We start from the raw sequence: 21633 nt of genomic DNA, 5'->3' as shown, positions 1-21633 counted from the left end.
CCCACTGAAGCTACAACACAGAACTTCAAGCGGGCAAAAGAGCAGAAACATCATATTATGGACAGAACTGAGCAATCCCACAATCAAATTTCTTCAGTCCATCCAGTCATGAATGGCGGGAGGCAATTAAACTACTACCTTGAGGAGGAGGGGGAGGCAGCTCCATCTTCAATGATGGGGAGCCAAGCACATCAATGCAAAAGACTGAAGCATTTTCAACCATTTCCGCCAGAAGTGCCAAGTAAATGTCCCCACCATCACAGCCAATTTGATTCACTCCATATGATATCAAGAAAAGACTGAAGGCTCTGCTTACAGCAAAGGGAATGAGCCCTGACAACATTCCATCTGTAATGCTGAAGACTTATGCTCCAGAACTAACTATGCACCTAGCCAAAATGTTCCAGCATAGTTACAAGTCTGGCATCTACCCACCCAGGTGTGCCCTGTCCACAAAAAGCAGGGCAAATCCAATCCGGCCAAATATCAGCCATCAATCTATGCTCAACCATCAGCAAAGTGATGGAAGGTATTATCGACAGTGCTATCAAGTGGCATTTATGCAGCAATAACATGGTCAACCGTCAGTTTAAGTTCTGCCAGGGTCACTCAGCTCCAGGCCTTATTACAGCATTGATCTAAACATGCACAAAAGAACCGAATTTCAGAGGTGAAGTGAGAGTGACATCAAGGGAGCATTTCATCAAGTGTGGAATCAAGGAGCCCTAAAAAAATTGATGTCATTGGGATTCAGGGAATACTTTCCACTAGTTGGGAGTTATACCTAACAGAAAGAAAGATGCTTGCGGTTGTTGGATGCCAGTCATCTCAGCCCTAAGACATTGCTGCAGGAGTTCCTCAGGGTAATGTCCTAGGCTCAACCATCTTCAGCCTATTCAATGGTCTTCCCTCCATCATAAGGTCAGAAGTGAGGATGTTCACTGATAATTGCACAGCTCTCAGTCCATTTATAATTCCTCACATACTGAAACAATCTATTTCCATTTGCAGCAAGATATGGACAACATTCAGTCTTAGACTATAAGTGGCAAGTAACACACAACGATCATCTCCAACAAGAGAGAATGCAACCACCTTCCTTTACATTCAACTGCATTACTGTTGCTGATTCCCCCATGAACATCCTGTAGGGGGGTTGCCATTGGCCAGAAACTTAACAGGACCAGCCATATAAATACTGTAGCTACAAGAGCAGGTCAGAGGCTAGGAATTCTGCTGCAATCAACTCACCTCATGATTCTCCAAAGCCTGTCCACTATCCTACAAGACACAAGCCAAAAGTGCAATGGAATATTCTCCATTTCCCTAGAGAGTACAGCTTCAACAACACTCAGGACTTTCAACAAAATCCAACTTCATTGGCACCTCATCTAATGCCTTAAACATTCATTCCCTCCACCACATAGGCACAGCGGCAGCAGTGTGTACCATCTACAAGATGCACTGCAGCACTTCCCCAAGGTTCCTTTGGCAGCACCTTCCAAACTCTTGACCTCTAACATCTAGAACGAGGGCAGCATACACATGGCAACACCAACATCTGCAAGTTCTCCTCCAAGAGACATTGTCATTGGGTCAAAATCCTGGAACTCCAATCCTAACAGCACCATGGATGTACCTACAACCACAAGGACTGCAGCAGTTCAAGGTGGCAGCTCATCACATCTCCCCAAAGACAATTATCTCTCTCTACCTCGTCATGTAGCATCTTCATTGTTTGAGGGTGGTAATCATAGGTCAATGATGCTACGATATCACAATAGCACAAGTAGAAGAGGTAAGCCCCAAGAACTAGTTCAGTCAGTACAGGGATAGAACCCACATCCTCAGTGTTATTATTAACCACACTCCAAACAACTGAGCTAACTGGCCCTACTACCAAGGCAATTGGAGAAGGGCAAGAAATGCTGGCTTTGCCAACGAAGCCCAGATCCCACGAACAAAAATAAAATGGACAGTCAGCTACCTGCAAACACCCCATTACTCACTTTACAGTAACATATTCTTCATAGCACCTAAAATTAAAAATACAATTAGGTGCACACTAATGATTTAAAAATCCCTCAGTTCGTATTTGCAGTTTCCATTTCAAATTTCTGAACTGTTTTATCTCACCAGTGACATTACAGAACACTTAAATCTCTACAGTGGATTTCACTGTACTCTCAGAAGTGGCTGATCTTTCAATGAAACTGAATAATTACACCCTTTGTACAGAAAAACAAATGTTATAGCTTATAATAGCAACAGAAGCTATGAAGTAAGTTGAAGTGTAATTCTAATCTTGGGGTTGGGACAGCGGTCATAAATTATAAGAATAAGGTCATCCAAACCCAACATCTGAATTACTGTACTATATCACTCTCAGGTATACATTGTTTATCAGCTTGGATTTTGCAGTTAGCGAAAAAATGGCAGTGCTTGCTGCTGACCTCAAAGAAAGCTGATCTAGCAATCTCCATGGCATGGATTTCTCCTTTCTTGACATCAGTTTGATCTGGTGCCAAATCAAGGGGATCTCCAAGTATCCAGCAACAAAACTGTCATTAAGCAGGGTATGCAGCCATGGTGTAGTATTCTCACAAACAGCAAATGAGGAAGTAAAATGCACTGTTTTTTTCACCTTTAAACTACATTTTACAGAGAACGAAATTAATGCACGGGACATACGTATGGGATTAAGGTAGAAGCAGAAATATCAAACTTTCTTTAGAAAAAAATGTGAATTATAGTGGCAATTCCTTTATTTGTTCATGGGTTGGTCATGGGATCCCTAATTGTTGAGAAGGTGGTGAATAAATACCAATTAGTTTTTCAGGTACAGTGAGGCTATTAAGAGTAATTATGATTGTAGCACGCCACTATAAACCAGATTACACTTCATTCAACAAGGTGCAACTTTTTCAAAGGTTTTTACAGCGAGATCAATAGCGTAAAAGGGTGAGTTCACACCAGTTCAATGAGTTCTAATTGACTGCGTCTCTAGAATTTCAACAGCATACCCTGCAGGGTAACACAGAACCATTAACAGCAACTTTTGGATTTCCCTGATTGACTGTATATGAGCAGACTCCAGAAATTGCTGTCGGTCTCAGAGGAGTGATAACAATGAACGCTGACAGTTTTGCAGTGTCCACCTCTCGGTTTTACCTGTTCACTCCTTTCTCTCTCATCTGCTGCCACTTGTGTCGTAAATCCAAACCTAGCTCAGAATCTACCTTCCAGGGTGAGGATTCCAGAGAAAGACTATCATGCCAGTGCACAGCAGCTGAAAGACATAATTTAAGAAACAGAGCATCATGCCTGAAACTACCAGAGAAAAGTTGAATGTTGCTTGCAGAACTGAGGTTTCTTGTAAAGTAGTAATTGTGCTTCAGCATTTCTGGCGAAATGAAATATTGTGCCCTATTTACAAGGGAGAAAGATTACAGGTGTCCAAACCAATGTACATCATGCAACGTTTTAACAGCTAACAGCACAAACTTTTTAAAAATGTCTATCATCTTGAAGCATTATTTCCTAAATCTGAAGCATATAGTGTTATTTTGAACTTTACTCAAGGTGACTACTCATCACCTAACCAAACCAATAAGTATACAGACAGTGGAAGAGGTGCTGCCTAAACTTGTGGAGAATGCATGCTGGTTGACCCTCCTAGCTAAGGTTCAGATTCATTTAGTTCTACTAAATTAATTCCGCACAGAAACAATGCTTTGATGTTTTTTTAGATATGAAAAACACAGTCCAAATATGCACTGATTTTTGAAGGAAAGCTCACTAAAGCTCATGTCATAAAATCACAAATGTCAAAGTCAGCTTAAGAAAATAAATGATAAATAAATAAATCTTTGCATAACGTTTTGTCTTGCATCTGCAAATGGGTTCAGGAAACGGTGAGTGTCTGAATCTCCTGATTCCACAACTTTTCCAGGACCAATCGTATTTCAGGCAGTTGTGGTCCATTGGCTCTTGACTTAAAGTTGCCTCCTGACTTAGGAGAAACATTGAATTTCATTGTTAAGTCAAGGCAGCATTTACGGTAACCTGTCAGCAGAACATCCAAACTGACTGAACAGCTGAAAGTAAACTGCAACAGCAAATTGCCACTGCTTCAATGTGCTATTTGCCTGGAGTTGGAGGATCAACAACTAGAAGACAGCAGCCTGCCGGCAGATCCAAAAAAAATAAATATGATCTGATCTGTCAATAACTCTGCTGGTTTGAACAAAAGAGCGAGAGAGGGAGTAATATTGTATGGCTGAACAGTCCAACAAGATGGACATTTGTCAACAACCAGGTCATTGATTTATGCAGATTCCACACCCACCCCATGCATCCCTGAAAATCAATATAAATTTACAATTGAAATATGTGCATCATTCTGTTCTTACCTTTTGCCCCCAGATAACAGTATACACCACACTGCAGAACTGAATTAGAATACACATTTCCCTGTTCACAAAAAACAAAATTATTTTAGCAGATTGTATACTGAGAAAAAGGTAAAAAATATAGCCTTCCTAAAAATATTTTAAAAGCAGTGTTTAATGATTTCACTTCTCGTGTTTTTTCAACAACATTAATTAGAGGATTCAGTGAGGGTAGCTAACAACTTACTTATTAACCTGTAAGAGACCTCATGCCCCAATACATTAATCAGGTAGGGGAATAATCTACATTAGGAAAAGGCAACAAAAGGCAGGATTTCCAAATTGTTACAGTGATGCTTCAGACACAAAGCACAGTATACTCAAGGGAAATCAACTTTCCAACAGCCTGGCTCAGTGGCAGCATCACATCTTGGTGTTAATTGTGACTCAGTTGGTAGCACTAACTCCCAAGTTGGTAGGTCATGGGTTCAACTCCCACTCCAGGACCTGAGCACAAAAATCAAGGGTTAGCACTCCAGGGCAACTAGGGTTGCACTGTTGGAGGCAGGGCCTTTTGGATGAGGCATAGAACTAAGGCCCCATCTGCCTTCTCAGGTAGGCACAAAAGATCCCATGGCACTGTTTTGAAGTACAGCAGGGGAGTTATTCCTGGTGTCCGGCCAATATCCCTCGATTAATACCACTAAAACGGATTATCTGGTCATTATCATATGGCTGTTCATGTGAACTTGTAGTGCCCAAATTAGCTGCCACACTTCCTATGTTAAAACAGTGACTACACTTCAAAAGTACTTCATGGACTTTAAGTGTTTTTGGATGTTCTGAGACTGTGAAAGGCACTGTGTAAGTGTAAGTCTTTCTTTTTACTTGAGTCAGAGGGTTGTGGACTCTCCAGTTCCCAGATTTGGGCAAAGGATTAAATTTCAGTTTAGTACTGAGCAAAATGCTGCACTATCTGGGGTGCCATCTTTTGGCAGAGATCTTTTTTGCCTGTTCAAGTAAACCTAAAAGATCCATAGGGCTAGGTTAAGAAAAGCAGCAAAGTTTGGCCAATACTTATCTCCCAACCAATAACAACAAAACAGTTTAATCATTATTTATATCTTTGGCTGTCTGTGGGACCTCACTATGTGAAAATTAGCTATGTTTGTCTACATAACAGTGAATACACTACAAAAAATAATTCATTGGCTGTGAAGTGCTTTGGGGTATCCTGAGATAACATGCAAGCTCCTTTCCAAAAATAAATATAAAAAATACAATGTAATGTTAATCACTGATGCCAAATGACATATCCAAAGTAAATAAACTTAGAGCTTCAAATAGCACTTGCAGAAAAGTGATGCATGAAGATTAGCATTAATTGAGCAGGAAAATTGTCTGTGATAAAGGACAGTTGATGGGGCAAGGGGAGGGGGATCTAAATAAATCATGCACACCCACAAAGATATATTCAACACCTCCACGATCCCAGATCATGTGGAGTGTGGGTTGAAATCCGTTGCATTCTCATAGGTCTCTCTGATCAGGACACTAGATTGCTCAATTCTGTGAGCACTGGATTACTGAACTTAAATGTTTATGTTTTCTTTTGTTCTCTTCCAATTGCTGCTAAATTAACAGTTCTGATGTAGTTCATTCAATTTCCCAATGTTTTGAGTTTATTATGACTGCAGTTCAATCTTCTCCACTACTAAAGTTTAAGCAGTTAAAACTGAAAACAGGAATTGCCATCTCTTGCCTGTACTGCTAAATTCATACCCAGGCAATTTTCTTCTTCTTGAGCAACACCTTATGTTTTAGTGCTTTAGTCCTGTAAAATGCTGTAGCAGCACTTCTTCTAGATGTGCATGTTCTAACAAATATACTCAGATATTCAAACATGTACTCAAAATAAAAATACATTTTTAAAAACAGACTTGTAACAACAGTTTTGCACAGATGCCTCTTGTACTACACATTTTACCCCTCGACATTTATCATCAAACCCTATTTTCTAACATTAAAGGATGACTTTATTCATTGAGAGGGATGTTGGCACTAGAGCATAGAACATATTCCAATGTAGACATTCAAAGTCCGTATCAAGCTTCACTGGATACCTGAGCAGTTAGCTGTAAAGATCCCTCCACTCTCAACAATACCTCAGTTTCTTTTCTGAAGAATATAGCTCACAGCGTGTGACAATTTTTTAATTTCTAAAATCAGCCAGGCTATGACATTTGAGCGCACTTGCCAATTTAGCAGTTTTGTGCTATTGATCCAATCTCAAAGAACTGGATGTGTGTGTGGCCAGTCATTTTTGTAGGAGATTAGAGTCTGGGATTATTTTTATATCCAAGTATACCACAACAATAAAGAATTTGAATGGCGGGCTTTGAGCAAAATGCTAAATGCAAAAATATTAAGTATAGCTGTGCTACTTTTCAGGATCAACTTAAATGAATAGCTTTGCTGATTTACATTTAAAAATCTTGTACAAAAATTTTTATATAATAAATATATAACCTTTAAGATGAGACAAGTTGCAATTCTGATTAAGTGATTTATAGATGCTCAAAAATTGAAAACATACCTGCATGTGAATCGAGCAGAGGTGCAATGGTAGCTCAAGCGTTAATCCTGACCCAATTACGATCAGCAGATGCGTATTTAAAGTTATAGGTGTTTTCCCAGCTTTAAACTGTAGTGACAAGATATGCCAGCAACCTGGTTTGAGGGTCACTGGACCAGTAAAATTTAGAATCTGAAAAATATTAAACACTGGTGAGTTTGTCTGCAACCAATTTATATTTCGCACCACTAGCCTGATATTACCTTGAATATTGCTTTGGTGACTTTATTTTCCAATGAAGCAGCTCCATGGGCTCGTTTTTAAAAGAATTTCTAAAAAAGCTTTCCTTAATAATCTATCCTAGAAATTGTCCCACGCAGTACCTGTACTTTTGTCAGTACTTGGACTACGAAGGCCACAATATGACAAGCAAGATGTGTACGCAGATTTCTGATCAGATGTACACTCCTGCCATTATTAGGCAAGGGCAAAGAAATGTATGTTCTTTGTCTCCTTTACACAATCCTAAACAATTAAGATCTTTCCCAGTACAAAAAAAGAGTGCAACGCTTGTTTGAGGCCCACTCTCCAAGATGATTTCCCTGAGGCAATGCTACAGGGATTCCAGGCTTAGGAAACCCTTGATAGGTGCAAACAGAAAGTCGAGTAACTCTTCATTTTGGAGATCGTAGGAGAAGTGCTCCTCCTAACCAAGGAATAAAGGGACCTTCTGTCCCACCAGCCTCCACATTCAAAAGGATCCTAATCTACCACCTCCTGCATGATGCCACCACCAGACACATCTTCCCCTCCCTTATCAACATTCCGTAGGGACAGTTCCTTCTGGGGCACCCTAGTCCACTCTTCAATCACCTCCAACAACTTCTCCCCTTCGCATGGCACTTCCTCATGTAAACAGAGGAGATGCAACACCTTCTCTATGTCTCCAACCTTCTCATTGTCCAAGGCCCTAAGCATTCCTTCCAGATGAAACAGGGATTTAATTTATCATAGAGATAAAAACAAAAAAACTGCGGATGCTGGAAATCCAAAACAAAAACAGAATTACCTGGAAAAACTCAGCAGGTCTGGCAGCATCGGCGGAGAAGAAAAGAGTTGACGTTTCGAGTCCTCATGACCCTTCGACAGAACAGTTCTGTCGAAGGGTCATGAGGACTCGAAACGTCAACTCTTTTCTTCTCCGCCGATGCTGCCAGACCTGCTGAGTTTTTCCAGGTAATTCTGTTTTTGTTTTGTATTTAATTTATCATATTGTTTTCACTGTTTACAATGTGGTCTCCTCTAAATTAGGGAGACCAAATGTAGATTAAAGGTTACCTTGCTGGGCATCTCTCTTCAGTCTGCCAGAGTAAGCTATTGGTCACCTGCCATTCTAATTCTCCACCTTGCTCCCACTCTGGCCTCTGTCTCTGATACTGTTCCAATGAAGCTCAGTGCAAGCTTGAGAAACAGTACTTCATCTTTCGATTAGACACTTTACAGCCTCCCGGACTCAAACTTGAGTTCAGTAATTTCAGATCATAACCCCATTTTCTTTTTGTCTTTGTGTATTTTTTGTTTTTGGATGGCAATTGTTGATGATGGTTCTGCTTTTCCCATTTATACCTGATCTAGTCTTGTTTTGTTGCATGCTTGCCCCAGTACCACCTCATTTTGCCTTGCGCCATCATCCTTTTTGTTATTCGACCCCTCCTGCCTTCATAGACCTTCACTTGCCTGTCGTCCCCACCCCTTGCCTTAAAATCTGCTGCACGTTTAACTTTTTCTAGTTCCGACAAAAGGTCATCAACCTGAAACATTAACTCCGCTTCTCTCTCCACAGATGCTGCTAGATCTGCTGAGTATTTTGAGCATATCCTGTTTTATTTCAGATTTCCAGCATCCACAGAATTTTGCTTTTGCTCCAATAATGAGGGAGTCTTGCGCCTCACCATTTGGGTGCAAGGAATGTGCCGAGCAAAAAGGTATACACCCAATCCTCTGAATCCTTTCTCTTGAATGCACTTGAATCACAGCAACATTCTACAAACAGCAAGTTGTAAGTTCAAAATACAGTAATTTAAACAGCACATCTGCTCAGCACCACTGTTTAGGTGATCCTATTCTGAAGAACAATACAACTACCGACATATCAAATTTCTTTTGGTATCTTCACAAGTTTATAGAGAAATCAGAAAATTAAAACAACTTTACTGTCAACAAGTGTGCTGCTTCTTCAGGTACATAAACATTTCTTATCAAGACTTTGAACTCGAAGTAATTTGTAAACCAGACTGTCCAAAATTCTGATCCGTGCCGTGACTTGACTTGAAACGAGCTTGAAGAATCATGTTGAAGGTTTCTGTATGAGAGAAAGATACAGTGAATACCAGGATAGAATCTTACACCGCAGGGTGAGGTCACTTGACACATCAGAACTGTCCCAGCTCTATTAAACTATCCAATTAATCCCATTCTCTAACTTTCAAATATTTATCTACTTTCCTATTGAACTGGATTAAGTATTCTGCTTCTGCCAAGGTTTCTGGAAAAACATTCCAGCCAGCATTTTCTGTTCGGCATGCCGGGGCGGTCCCTGCACGCCGACACGTAAAATGACACACGGTGACAGTGGGCGCGCGTCCCAATGTCATTGCGCGTCATTCCAATCTTTCGTTCTGCGAGCGCGCAGCGGAGTCGGCTGTGCACCCGCCAAACTGTCAAAAGCCCGTAAAGGTCATTTATAAACCAAATAACCCTATTGAGAAAGCTGCCCGCCCAACCTTAAGGTTGCTGAGCAGGCAAAGAGCCCAGGCGGCCTTCGCAATTTTTCATGAAACCTCATCCACAGGAGGGATGAGGTTTCATGAGCATTTTATAAATTAAATAAAAATTATGAAATTTCATAAACATGTCCCAGCTCATGAGGCACTGTCACATGAGGGGACATGTCTGAACAATTTTTTTCCCCCAACTTTTAAACTGAAGTTAATCTCCAAGGCAATTTCTGCATTCTTTCGCACGTATGCACGACAGTGCACAGGCTCCGACTCTCCCTCCTCCCTCACAAGTAGCGCTGAGCGAGTATTAATTTGCGCACCCACGTAAAATGGCAGCACGCAGCCTAAACACAGGCGGCGATCAGCTCCATGCCCGCCCACGCCCATTCCCGACCGGCCCACCCGACAGGGAGAAAATTCTCCCCCCCACGATGTAGTAACCACCCTCTGACTCTTAAATCGTTCTTCCAATACCTTTAATTAAATTAAATTAAATTAATTAAATTAACATTTAATTTATGCCCTCTAGTTACCCAATTGTCAACTGGTGGAAATAGTTTGCGTTTTCCCCTATTTACCTCACAGAACATTAAATATGTGTGTCAGATCTTTTAAATTTCACTGTTTTAATGAGAATAGCTCTAATTCCTGTAAACTTTGTTGATAATACAAACCTCTCATCTGGGCTATAACTTTAGTGAACCCCTTCTGCAACCTCTCTCCAGCAATGACAAGAACAACATAAATTTATAAAGCACCTTTAATGTAATGAAGGTCCAAAGATGCTTCACAGGAGCTTTATAAAACAAAATAACTAGGGCCTTTACCTCCAGACAAAGTAAAGACAAAATCTGAACCACTAGGATCTGGCTAGAAATTTTTGTAGCTCTATATTCAATATCAGCAGGATTACAAATGGACTGTTTTATATGTGCAATATTGAAACAATTCCAATTTTAGAAATTTCATGCCCCTGAATGGCCTGAAATTTACAATATGGACAGCATCTGTCTCCCTAAATCACTCCATTTATGTCTTTCTTTAAGATGCTCCTTAAAACCTACCTCAAGACCAAGCCTCTTCTACTATCTCAGTGACAATTTTTCATCTGATTATGCTCCTGTGAAGCACCTTGGGATGTTTTACTACATTAAAGGCACTATATAAATACAAGTTGCCATGGTTAAGCATACTCAAGAATACTGGCACAAAAATTGCTCAAACCCACTAGTTAACTTGAAATCGAGAATTTATGCGCAATAACAAACACATTTTATTTCACAAACTTTAGAAATATACTCCTTTAATCAGTTTAATTGGTAGCATTTGGGAAAATCCACCAGAGAAATACTCCAAGGGAAAAATAAAAGTGAATTTTGTTAAATAAACTCTTCCTGTGATGGCTGGACTTCTAACTTTGACTGGGTTGTGAAACATCACAATGAAGAAAATGTATTACTTTGCACTACTCCAGCAGTATTGACCCTTTCTTACTCCCCCACTGGTCATTTACTTTGGAGCAACTATCTCCACCTCAACAACACCTGACTCTGGCCTCACCTCAGTTGGTCTGCTGCTGAAATGCTCATCGATGCCTTCATTACCTCTTGGCTTGACTATTTCAACACACTCTTCGCCAGTCTCCTACATTCTGCCCTGAATAAATTTGAGGCCAACCAAAGTCCATTTCCTAATTCACACCAAGTCCCACTTATCCAATATCCCTGTGCTCACTGACTTACACTGGCTCCCAGTTAAGCGATGCCTCAATTTTAAAATTCTCATCCTTGTTTCTGGATCCCTCCAGGGCCGCTTCTCTATAATCTCCTCCAACCCATAACCTTCTAAGTTATCTGCGCTTCTCAAATTCTGGCTGCTTTAACACCCCAATTTTAATTATTCCACCACTGCCAAGGCCCTAAGCTCTGAAATTCCCTTCCTGAATCCCTCTGCCTTTCTTTCCTCCTTTAAGACGCTCCTTAAAATCTACTTTTGACCAAGCTTTGTCATCTGCCCTAATATTTCCTTATACAGGTTGGTGGCAAGCTTTGTTTTATAAAGCTCCTGTGAAGCACCTTGGAACATGTTACTGTGTTGGAGGAGCTGTATGAATACAAGTGGCCTTTTTTAAGTTCTTGAACAGGAACTATGTACAGGAAATTCTGCATATCATATTGGGAAATGACTATGGAAATCAGCATTCCCAAGTCTGTAGAAGATAATAAAATTGAAGGCAGAGTAAAGAAAAATAAATAATTCAATTAATCAATGCATACACATTTGGATTCTTTTCAGAAAACTTGGTCTTGATTTTCAAACTTTTGTAAAGGGGGAGGGTGAGATATCCTACGAAGATTCCCAAAATCCCTTGTTTACAGGGATTTTCAGAGGGAAGTATACAATTGGCCATACATCCAACTCCTTTCACACCTTCCCCATACCGCCCCAAAAAATTTCAATAATATTACTACCAGATTAACCTTGCATCCTAAGGAATGATACAGAAAACAACCATGAACCTAAAGTTAGAGTCACTGTAAAAAAATGTTATATGTTCTACAAAACCATAAAGCAAGCTATTGAATTTAAAAAATGTACACATTAAATTATGTTTCAAATTCTAACCATACATTACAAAAATCACTCCACATTTGCTCAGTGAACTCACCCTTTTGTTCGTTGCAGTGCAGGAGATGCTTTCAGCGCTAAGCTGCCTTTTACTACATACATCGCTTCACCTGAACAATTTTCCACATCATCAATCATAGTAGTTGCTGAAAAATAAAGTGAGTATTCTTTTACAGTATCCAATGTTTATATCCTACATGTATAAAGAACCCGCAGCTTAGTTGCAATAAAACATATCAAAAAGGTTTGAACCAACACATTACAAAACGTGGTGTGTGTTAAATAGCACTTTAGAGAGGTTATGACAACCTTTAAGTCATGAGAGTTGTGCTTTGATATAATGGATCTTTGGCATTAAGCTCAAAATAACCACAATCATCCTTAGCCCCAGTAAACACTAGAAATTACACTGATTTGCCATACTAATAATAAGATTCACATTTAGTCACCATTTTATTAAATGCTTAAGTATTAAATTACCTACCTTTGCAAATAATAGAAGCAACTTTCGTTAAATTGTTCACAGATGTTTCCAGCTGTATTGGCTTAAATTCAACAGTAATTGTGCCTCCTCTTGACAGATAATGAATATTCTGTGAAGGATTAGCAAAACCATGTCAACATAGAAGTTTGTACATGATAGGTACCGTCAGTATAGCAAGCGGACAAATGTACGATCAGAATTATCTAAAAACTTAGAAGCTAACCATCAAAACTGTTATATGGTGTAATACCACATCATTAGAGAGTTGAAATTTTTAGAAAGTGATTAACCATTGTTAAGATATTCAGATAGTAACAAATATTTCGTATATAGCAGCAAACAGGAGTTGTTACAAAATACAACTGGGCTTCCGTTTTCCAAAGCACACTCTTCTACAAAACCAAACTCAAAATAAAGTCTATCTTCGCAATTCTAACTGGGCATTCCTGCCAATATGGATCCACATTATAAACTACAGCTTGAATAATAAATAAAACCAGACTATCACCATTATAAAAATATTTTAGAAAATCATACCTTAATATACATAGATTTATTCCCTGAATGCAAGAAGTACACAATATTTATTTGTTCACCTGCAAAAAAGGGAAATAGAATAAGTAACTGCAATGGTGAGTACTTTAAAACAATTACATTTATAGAAGCATCTTGTGTCTGAGAAACATCTCCAAATGCTTCATAGAATTATTTTTGAAGTGCAGTCACAGTTACATATATATATATATATATATATATATATCTTGGAAATAAACCAGCTTTAACCAAGAAACCAGCCTGGATTAATTCTTCCACCACAACCTCTTATTGTGGGTAAGACCATGTGCCATGATCATTCCAGGTGAATATTAAAATGAAACTTTAATACTTCTATCACCCTAGTTTTGAGGAATACTTCAGCCACTAGTGAGTCCAGGCCTTTGACTTTTAAGCTTTGTTTGTGTGTATATATATATATATATATATATATATTTATATTACATATATTTTATATACATTATATTATATATATGTATCTATACACACATAAAGCTTAAAAGTCAAAGGCCTGGACTCACTAATGGCTGAAATATTCCTCAAAACTTGGGTGATAGAAGTATTAAACTTTCATTTTAATATTCACCTGGAATGATCATGGCACATGGTCTTACCCACAATAAGAGGTTGTGGTGGAAGAATTAATCCAGGCTGGTCTCTTGGTTAAAGCTGGTTTATTTCCAAGACAACTCCTCAGTGCTACTAACTTCCTAGTAGCTTACACACAGTGTTCCAGCTGTACCTTTTTATTCTATTTAGAAGGGATAATTAATGACCATCACCTGTTTAACTAACAATTGGTTTTAACAAGATGGTTACCATATTAACACATGACAGTGTATCAAAATTTATATTACTGGAAGGAAATCTTCAACTACTGCAGAAAAAATATATTACACGCATATTGCAGCTTTCTTGGAAGGAGGCGGGGAGGGAAATTTGTGAACAGTCAAGATCTACAAACTTACCTGAGGTACTTTCTTTGATAACTGGCATATAAAGTACAAAAATATTTTCTAATAAATAGCTCTTTATTTTTTCAAATTTATGGCAGCATTCTTCTGTGTTGAGAGAGACATGGACGTATAATGTAAGATTTTTATTCCTCAACAGGCAACATTTCTGTAACAAATGGTAAAGGTAAATTAGTCAAAAGCAATCACTTCCAAACATCAAACCACAAACAAGATTTATTTTTTGTAAGGTCAAACAATTGCAAGAGACTAGATCAAGGGTTAGCATCACGTTCAAAACATGCAACTTCAATACTCAGCCGACTTGTAATACCTCAAAGCAATTTACTCCTACAATGCAAACCCTTTGTTTCACTGTCATTAATGAGGTTTTACTAATAACATTACCAGTGCCATTTACTAATACCATGCTTTCTAGTCTTACTGAACCTTGACGAGGCTTTGCTTCCCTCTGGCAGGCTTGATATAGTCGGTATAGTTTAACTTCAAACAATTTATTAAGAACTATTTACTAAGACCTCAGGGTAAGCACGTGGTATTCAGGACACAAACTTTTCTGCATCTTGCTCTCCTGGAGCTTCTTGGTCATCTGACTACTGATGCCATAGTTACATCATCAACATCATCATCATAGTTTGTTTAACATATCCAGTAACCTTACACCACTCTTGAAGAAACCTTCAAGTTGGGATTTAACAGAATCCACACAACTTACAACGCCCATCTCAGAGATGGACATCAGGGTCAGTGCTTGATGTAAACTGGGAATTGCCAAATATGGCAAAACAATAGTAATACAGCTGTAATGCTCTCAAGTTAAATTTGCTGATTTGCCTAAATTCATGCAATGCAAGCCAAGGTAAGGATACATTCTCCACTCTCCCCCTTTCCCTGTTTTATATTTGCCTAACTTTGAATCCTTCCACAGTATCCAATCAAAACTCATGCCCATTTCCTCAGTGGTGAGATTTTATGTGCCTACCCCCCCCACCCCCCTCAGTCTGTGGCCATGTGCCAGCTCTGCCTAGGTGAATGGCTAGTTGCAAACTAAGCAAGGGGGGGCTAGCCTTTCACTAATAAGAAAATCCTAAACCATAACACATCGAATTATGAAGAGGAGTCACATTGGGCTTGAAACATTAACTCTGTTTCTCTCTCCCAGACACTGCCAGACCTGCTGAGATTTTCCAGCATGTTCTGATTTCATTTCAAGTATGTCCTCCGTTCTTAACTGAAAAAGTGCCTGCTGAATTCTGTGCCTCATCTGAAATACAGCACCTCCAGCATGCCCACAGTGATGCACTGAAATGTCAGCTGACATTATGGGAAAAATTTCCCCCCTGTTGGGAGGGGGGTGGGGAGAGAGAGAGTGCAGGAGTGGATGTGGGAAGGCGCACCTCTGATCTGTGCCCCCAATCAGGGGCGTGCCGCCATTTTATGTGGGCAGGCCAATTAAGGCCTTCCCAGCATGATGTCTGCCAGGAAGCGCTATGCACTCCCTGTGCGGGCTGGGGGGGGGGTTCCCTCTGCCAAGAGTGCGCTCTTTCGTGCATGCACGCAGAAGAGCGCACAGATCTCCCTGAAGCTAAGTGCTGCCTCAGGGAGACCGGCTCCAAATTTAAAACTGGTAAGCAAATGATAGCAAGATTTCCCTGACATGGCTGTCATGTGACACTGTCACATGAGATGGGACATGTCCATCATTTTTACTGAAACCTTTATTAAATATTTTAAAACCCTCATGAAACCTCATTCCGCCCATGGATGAGGTTTCATGCTTTTTCTTAAGCCCACCAGGGCTCCTGGCCTGCCTGCCTACCCTAAGGTTGGACGAGCAGGTCCATTAATGATGTTAATTGCTTTGTCAATGGCCTCAATAGGCCATTGACAGGTCGGCAGGCATGCAGCTGATTTGGCTGCGTCCCCACCAACCTGAAAATGGAAGAGATGCGGGGTGACATCGGGAGTCCCACCCGACGTCATTCCGCATTATTTTACGTGTCGGCGAGTGGGCCCCGCCCCTTCTCACCGACCGGAAGATCTTACCCTATGTGCACAAGTGCTAAACCAACAATCTTTTGACCTCAGCTGAGTGCTACTCGCTGAGCTAAAGTAACACTCCACCGGTTTATGGATGAGGGAAGAGTGAATTAAAAAAGTAAATGGCCCAGGGAATTTATTATTTAATCCTTTGCTACATGATCTACCACTTTGCACATCCAGGATTGAATTAAACCAGTTCAGTGATCAAGGTAAAATACTGTACATAAAATACATACAATTAAATTAACTACACCATTTCAGCAGGGAGATCAATTTTGTTTTATTCACCTTTCCATTCATTCCAAAATCCCACAGTATAATTTATACTAAATATACATGACACATGTACCTGAAAGTCTTTATAGCTCTGTAATGGTAGAGTAAGTTCAAAACTCAGTTCTGATAGAGTGCAATTTGAAGCTTTTTCCTAGATGAGCAGACAGACAAATGAGAAAACAGGGTCAGGACACTTTCTCCTATAGCCTGCAATCTTCAGTGCAAAGTTAATGATGGTGAATCTACAATAAACTGGTTTGACAAAACTACTGCGTTCAATTTCGCGATTTTCTTTTAGGTAAACATCACCACATCTTCAGTCTGCCTGGCCTCTGCTATTGAATGGTTCTAACTTTAGTCATGACACACCAACCTACTAATCTAGGCCAAAAACATCTGCACAACTACTAGGTCTCAATCTAGAAGGGAAAAAAAATTGGGATAAGTTAGTGAATTGTTTGTTCCTTCCTTCCCTCTGAGATAGGGTGCCTGGGGTACTACTGATCTCCCACCATAACTCTGGCAAGAACCTGGAGAAATCATAAACACCCATGATCACAGCACATCAGGAAATTCTGAGAAGGTTCCATTCTCAAGCAAAGCAAACCTGGGAGACATAAGGAGGCTGCAGTGTAACCTAGTACCAGTCTGATTTGAATTTGGAAATAAATTCCAACTGATCCCACACCTGATATTCCATTCTTCTCAGCAGCTCTGCTGAGAACCCTACACCCCAATACATAGTTTATCCACTGCTAAAAAAAAATTTTCAGGAGCATTTGGCTCCTTTTCTCAAAAAAAATGTTATAACACTTCTGGGGGTATTCTATATGCCACCAATTATTGGGAAAGATAAAAAGGAGCAAATTTGCAGGGAAATCCCAGAGAAGTGCAAAGACTACACAGTAGTGATAATGGGGGACTTCAATTATCCCAGCAGACAGGGATAGTAATAGTGTAAAGGGCAGAAGGCGAAAGAGTTCCTTAAGTTTGTTCGAGAGAATTTTCTAGATCAGTATGTTTCCAGTCCAATGAGGTTCCAAGGCATGTGGTGGGTCAAGTGAATCAATTGTCAGTAAGAGAACATTTAGGGGACAGTGATCATGGTATCATAAGGTTTAAATTAGCTATGAAAAAGGGCAAGAAGCAATCTAAAGTAAAAATACTAGACTGGAGGAGAAGCAATTTCAGTGGCATGAGAACAGATCTGCCCCAGGTTAACTGGAATCATAGATTAGCATGCAAAACACTAACAGAACACTGGTCAAAAGGTAGTTTGGGTACAATCGAGATATATTCCCTTATGGGGGGAGCAAAGCCAGTTTCCTGGATGACAAAAGAAACAGTAGGATGAGGCAGAAAAAGGGGTTGTGTTACAGGTGTCATGTCGATATATAAGTAAGGCTGTGTACAGAAAGTTCAGAGTGGAAATGAAAAAGGAAATCAAAGAGGCAAAGAGAGTACGAGAAGAAAATGGCAATTAACATAAAATGGAATCCAAAAGTCTTTCATATAAATAAAAAATGGGTAGCAAGAGGAAAGAGTGGAGTGACTAGACACCCAAAGGGGATCTACACAAAAAGACAGAGGGTAAACTGAAGTATTCAATGAGTACTTTGCATCTATCTTTAAAAAGGAAGAAGCTGTGCTATAGCCATTGTGAAAGGGGAGGTAACTAAGACACTGGATGGGCTAAATATTGATTAAGGGGAGTCTCATGACCGCGCTGTTATGATATTGTGGATTTTTAAGGAAAATTATTAAAAGTACATTCTTGCTTTAAAAAACCCTTATGTTTTAAAAGTCTTTTGAAGATTGCAGTCACAGCAGATAGCTGTCTCCACAAATGATTGCTTAAACATTTTTGAACTGTTATCTTTAAATTATTAATGACTCTCTTGGTGACTGATTCAAAGATGCCTTGGACACACAACCGAATCTTCTGAAAGTGTGAGAATTCACAGCTTTACTGTTGCCAGTAGGAAGAATCCTAAAGATTGCAATCTAACTATCTTCACCCTACCCCAACCCCACTAGGACTATCTGTACCTTGCTTGTCCTGCTCCCTACCCTTAATTAGTACATTCCTTAGATAATATCACCATCTTCAACACCTCTTTGTCTTTTTGTCTATGACATCTTTTGGCTATCTCCACCTATCACTGGCCCTCTGATCCACCCAACCCTTAAACCAGTTTATATTTCACCTCTTTTCTATTTTTACTTAGTTCTGTTGAAGAGTCATACGGACTCGAAATGTTAACTGCGTTCCTCTCCGCAGATGCTGCCAGACCTGCTGAGTTTTTCCAGGTATTTTTATTTTTGTTTTGGATTTCCAGCATCCGCAGTTTTTTGCTTTAATCTAACTACCTTCTAGGCCTTGTTTGAAACAATACTTAATTAACATAGCAGCCATTTTTTGTGCTTTTGAACTGTATAAATAGAGACTGTAAGAGGCCATTTTGTGTGGCAGTGTGAGATACAATACCAGCACACAGCTCTCAACTGAACCAGCCATGAGCCCACATGAGTGAGCTGAGGTTCGCTACCATCGGGTGTTACAGAATAAGGCATTCAGAAAATCATCCCTGGTTTGCTGAGAAGAAAGCAGGCAATCTTCACATGTTGCCTGTAGACTCCAGCAAGGAAAGGAGCCTTTACTCTCTCCCACCATGTGCTCTAACTATCAAGCCCACCTACAAAGGAAAACTATGACTATTTGACTTCACAAGCCATCACATCTGCCAAACTGAACCTCAAATTTCAACTCCTTCATTTCGGAAAGAAGGGATTCAAGCAATGGGCCTACAATAATATCTCACAGAAGCGGATTCAAAATCTTATCTTTAATTATTTTTTCCTTTATCTGCATTTTAACAATTTTATCATTTTTACTTAGCTTTCAGCAGTAATCTTGCAATAAATTAACCATTAACTTGTTTAAGAATAAAGTTTGACTGTTAGGTTATTTTTAAATTGAACCACTCAAATTAAAAGGGGGCTAAACAAATTCTTAGCTCACCTCACTTTGAGGAATTGTCTTTTACGTTGTCGTGACAAGGAGGCATTAGAAAGGCTGGCTGTTGATAGGTCACCTGGATGGGACGAGATTCATCCGAGGATGCTGCGGGAATTAAGGGAGGAAATTGTGGAGGCACTCCATAATCTTCCAATCCTCTTTCCATATAAGGGCTGGTGGCAAAGGACTGCAGAATTGCAAATGTTGCATTCATGTTCAAAAGATGGGTGCAAGGGTAAACCCAGCAAACGACAGGCCAGTTTGTTTAACCTTAGTGGTGGGAAAAATTTAAAGACAATAATCCAGGAAAAAATTAATAGTCACTTGGATGGAGAATTGTGGATTAATTGGGGAATTCCAGCACAGAATTGTTAAAGGCAAATCATGTGAAACTAATTTGATTGAGTTTTTGATGAGGTAGCAGTTGACTGGTAAGGATAATGTGATTGGTGTGGTGTGTATTGACTTCCAAAAGATGTTTGATAAAGTGCCACATCATAGACTTACCAGCAAAATTGAAGCCAAGGAACTTTAAGGCAAAGTGGCAGCAAGGATACAAAGTTGGCTCAGTGATAGGAAACAAATGTTTAAGGTTGTTTTTCTGACTGGAGGAAGGTATACACCAGCATTCCATAGTGGTCGGTACGAGGACCATTGCTCTTCTTGATATATATTAATGACTCAGACTTTGGTGTACAGCACACTATTTCAATAATTGGAGATGGCAAATTTTGGAAATATTGCGAACTGTGAGGAGGATAGTGATGGACTTTAAGGGGACATAAACAAATGGGTAGAATGAGCAGGCACGTGGCAGATGAGAGTTAACGCAGAGAAGTGTGAAGTTTTGTTTATTCTATCAGGATGTGGGCATCGCTGACTGGGCCAGCATTTGTTATCCATCTCTAATTGCCCTCGAGAAGGCGGTGGTGAGCCGCCTTCTGAACTGCTGCAGACAATGTGGTGTAGGTACTCCCTCAGTGCTGTGAGGGACACCCAGAGTGCGTTAAATGGTAAAGTTGTACAATTTGATAGAAAGCACAAGGAGAGGCAACATAAAACCAGGTAAATTTCTAAAGGGAAAACAAAAACAAAGAGGGCCAGGGCAATATGCGCACATATGGCAGGGCAGGCTGAGGAAGTGGTTAAATAGGCAAAGGATCCTGGACTTTACAAATACAGGCAGCACAGAGCACAAAAACAAGGAAGTTATGATGAACCTTTATAAAACTCTGCTTCAGTCACAACTGGAGTATTGTGTCCAATTTTGGGCACCACACTTTAGGATGTGAAGTCATTAGAAAGGGTGCAGAAAAGATTTTGGAGAATGGTTTCAGGGATAAGGGCCTTCAATTATCTGGATAGATTGAACCAGCTGCAGTTGTTTTCCTTAGTGAAGGTTGAGGGAAGATTTGATGGAAATGTTCAAAATCAAGAAGGCTGTAGCATACGTAGATGAGAGAAACTGTTCCCATTGCCATGAGGGTCAAGAACCAGAAGACACCAAGATAAGGTGAATGGCAAAAGAACCAACAGCACATGCGGAAAAACATCTTTACAGAGCAAATGCCAAGATCTGGAATGCACTGCCTGAGTAGAGTAGAGCCAAAAACAAAATTGGATAAGGATCTTGTGGAGTACCATGTAACTTTAAGATAATACAAGAGGACTAACCATGTGACAGTACTGACCAACCAATGTACAGCGTGGGCTACTGGGTTACTTGCAAGTCTAGAGCTGGAGGTGGGAACAAGGATTTAGTGTTGCAATGAACAATCATAGTTTGTTTTTATGTCAGTCTATCTCCATTATTGATAGTGAGCATCAACTAACAAGTGTATATGAAGGTGTGTAATTCGAGTTTAGTTGACTAGTGAACTCATAGACTCAAGACATAACAGATTTAAA

The 21633-nt window shown here is 39.8% G+C and overlaps 1 protein-coding gene across 2 annotated transcripts in view; it reads right to left on the bottom strand.

Moving 5' to 3' along the window:
* Nucleotides 1-21633, bottom strand: part of tmem131l (transmembrane 131 like) — a 177923-nt gene that overhangs the window by 66871 nt on the left and 89419 nt on the right. For both annotated transcript variants that reach the window (XM_041193310.1, XM_041193320.1), the window contains exons 8-16: nucleotides 16780-16857; nucleotides 14382-14535; nucleotides 13396-13454; nucleotides 12859-12967; nucleotides 12415-12520; nucleotides 9181-9328; nucleotides 6988-7158; nucleotides 4413-4473; nucleotides 3172-3289 (exon numbers count right to left, since the gene is read on the bottom strand). In XM_041193310.1, coding sequence (XP_041049244.1) covers nucleotides 3172-3289; nucleotides 4413-4473; nucleotides 6988-7158; nucleotides 9181-9328; nucleotides 12415-12520; nucleotides 12859-12967; nucleotides 13396-13454; nucleotides 14382-14535; nucleotides 16780-16857 — 1004 coding nt within the window. The remainder of the gene's footprint in view (nucleotides 1-3171; nucleotides 3290-4412; nucleotides 4474-6987; nucleotides 7159-9180; nucleotides 9329-12414; nucleotides 12521-12858; nucleotides 12968-13395; nucleotides 13455-14381; nucleotides 14536-16779; nucleotides 16858-21633) is intronic.

The sequence above is a fragment of the Carcharodon carcharias genome, chromosome 1 (genome assembly GCF_017639515.1).
Source record: "Carcharodon carcharias isolate sCarCar2 chromosome 1, sCarCar2.pri, whole genome shotgun sequence".
NCBI lineage: Eukaryota > Metazoa > Chordata > Chondrichthyes > Lamniformes > Lamnidae > Carcharodon > Carcharodon carcharias.
This window is presented reverse-complemented; position numbering and strand designations above follow the sequence as displayed.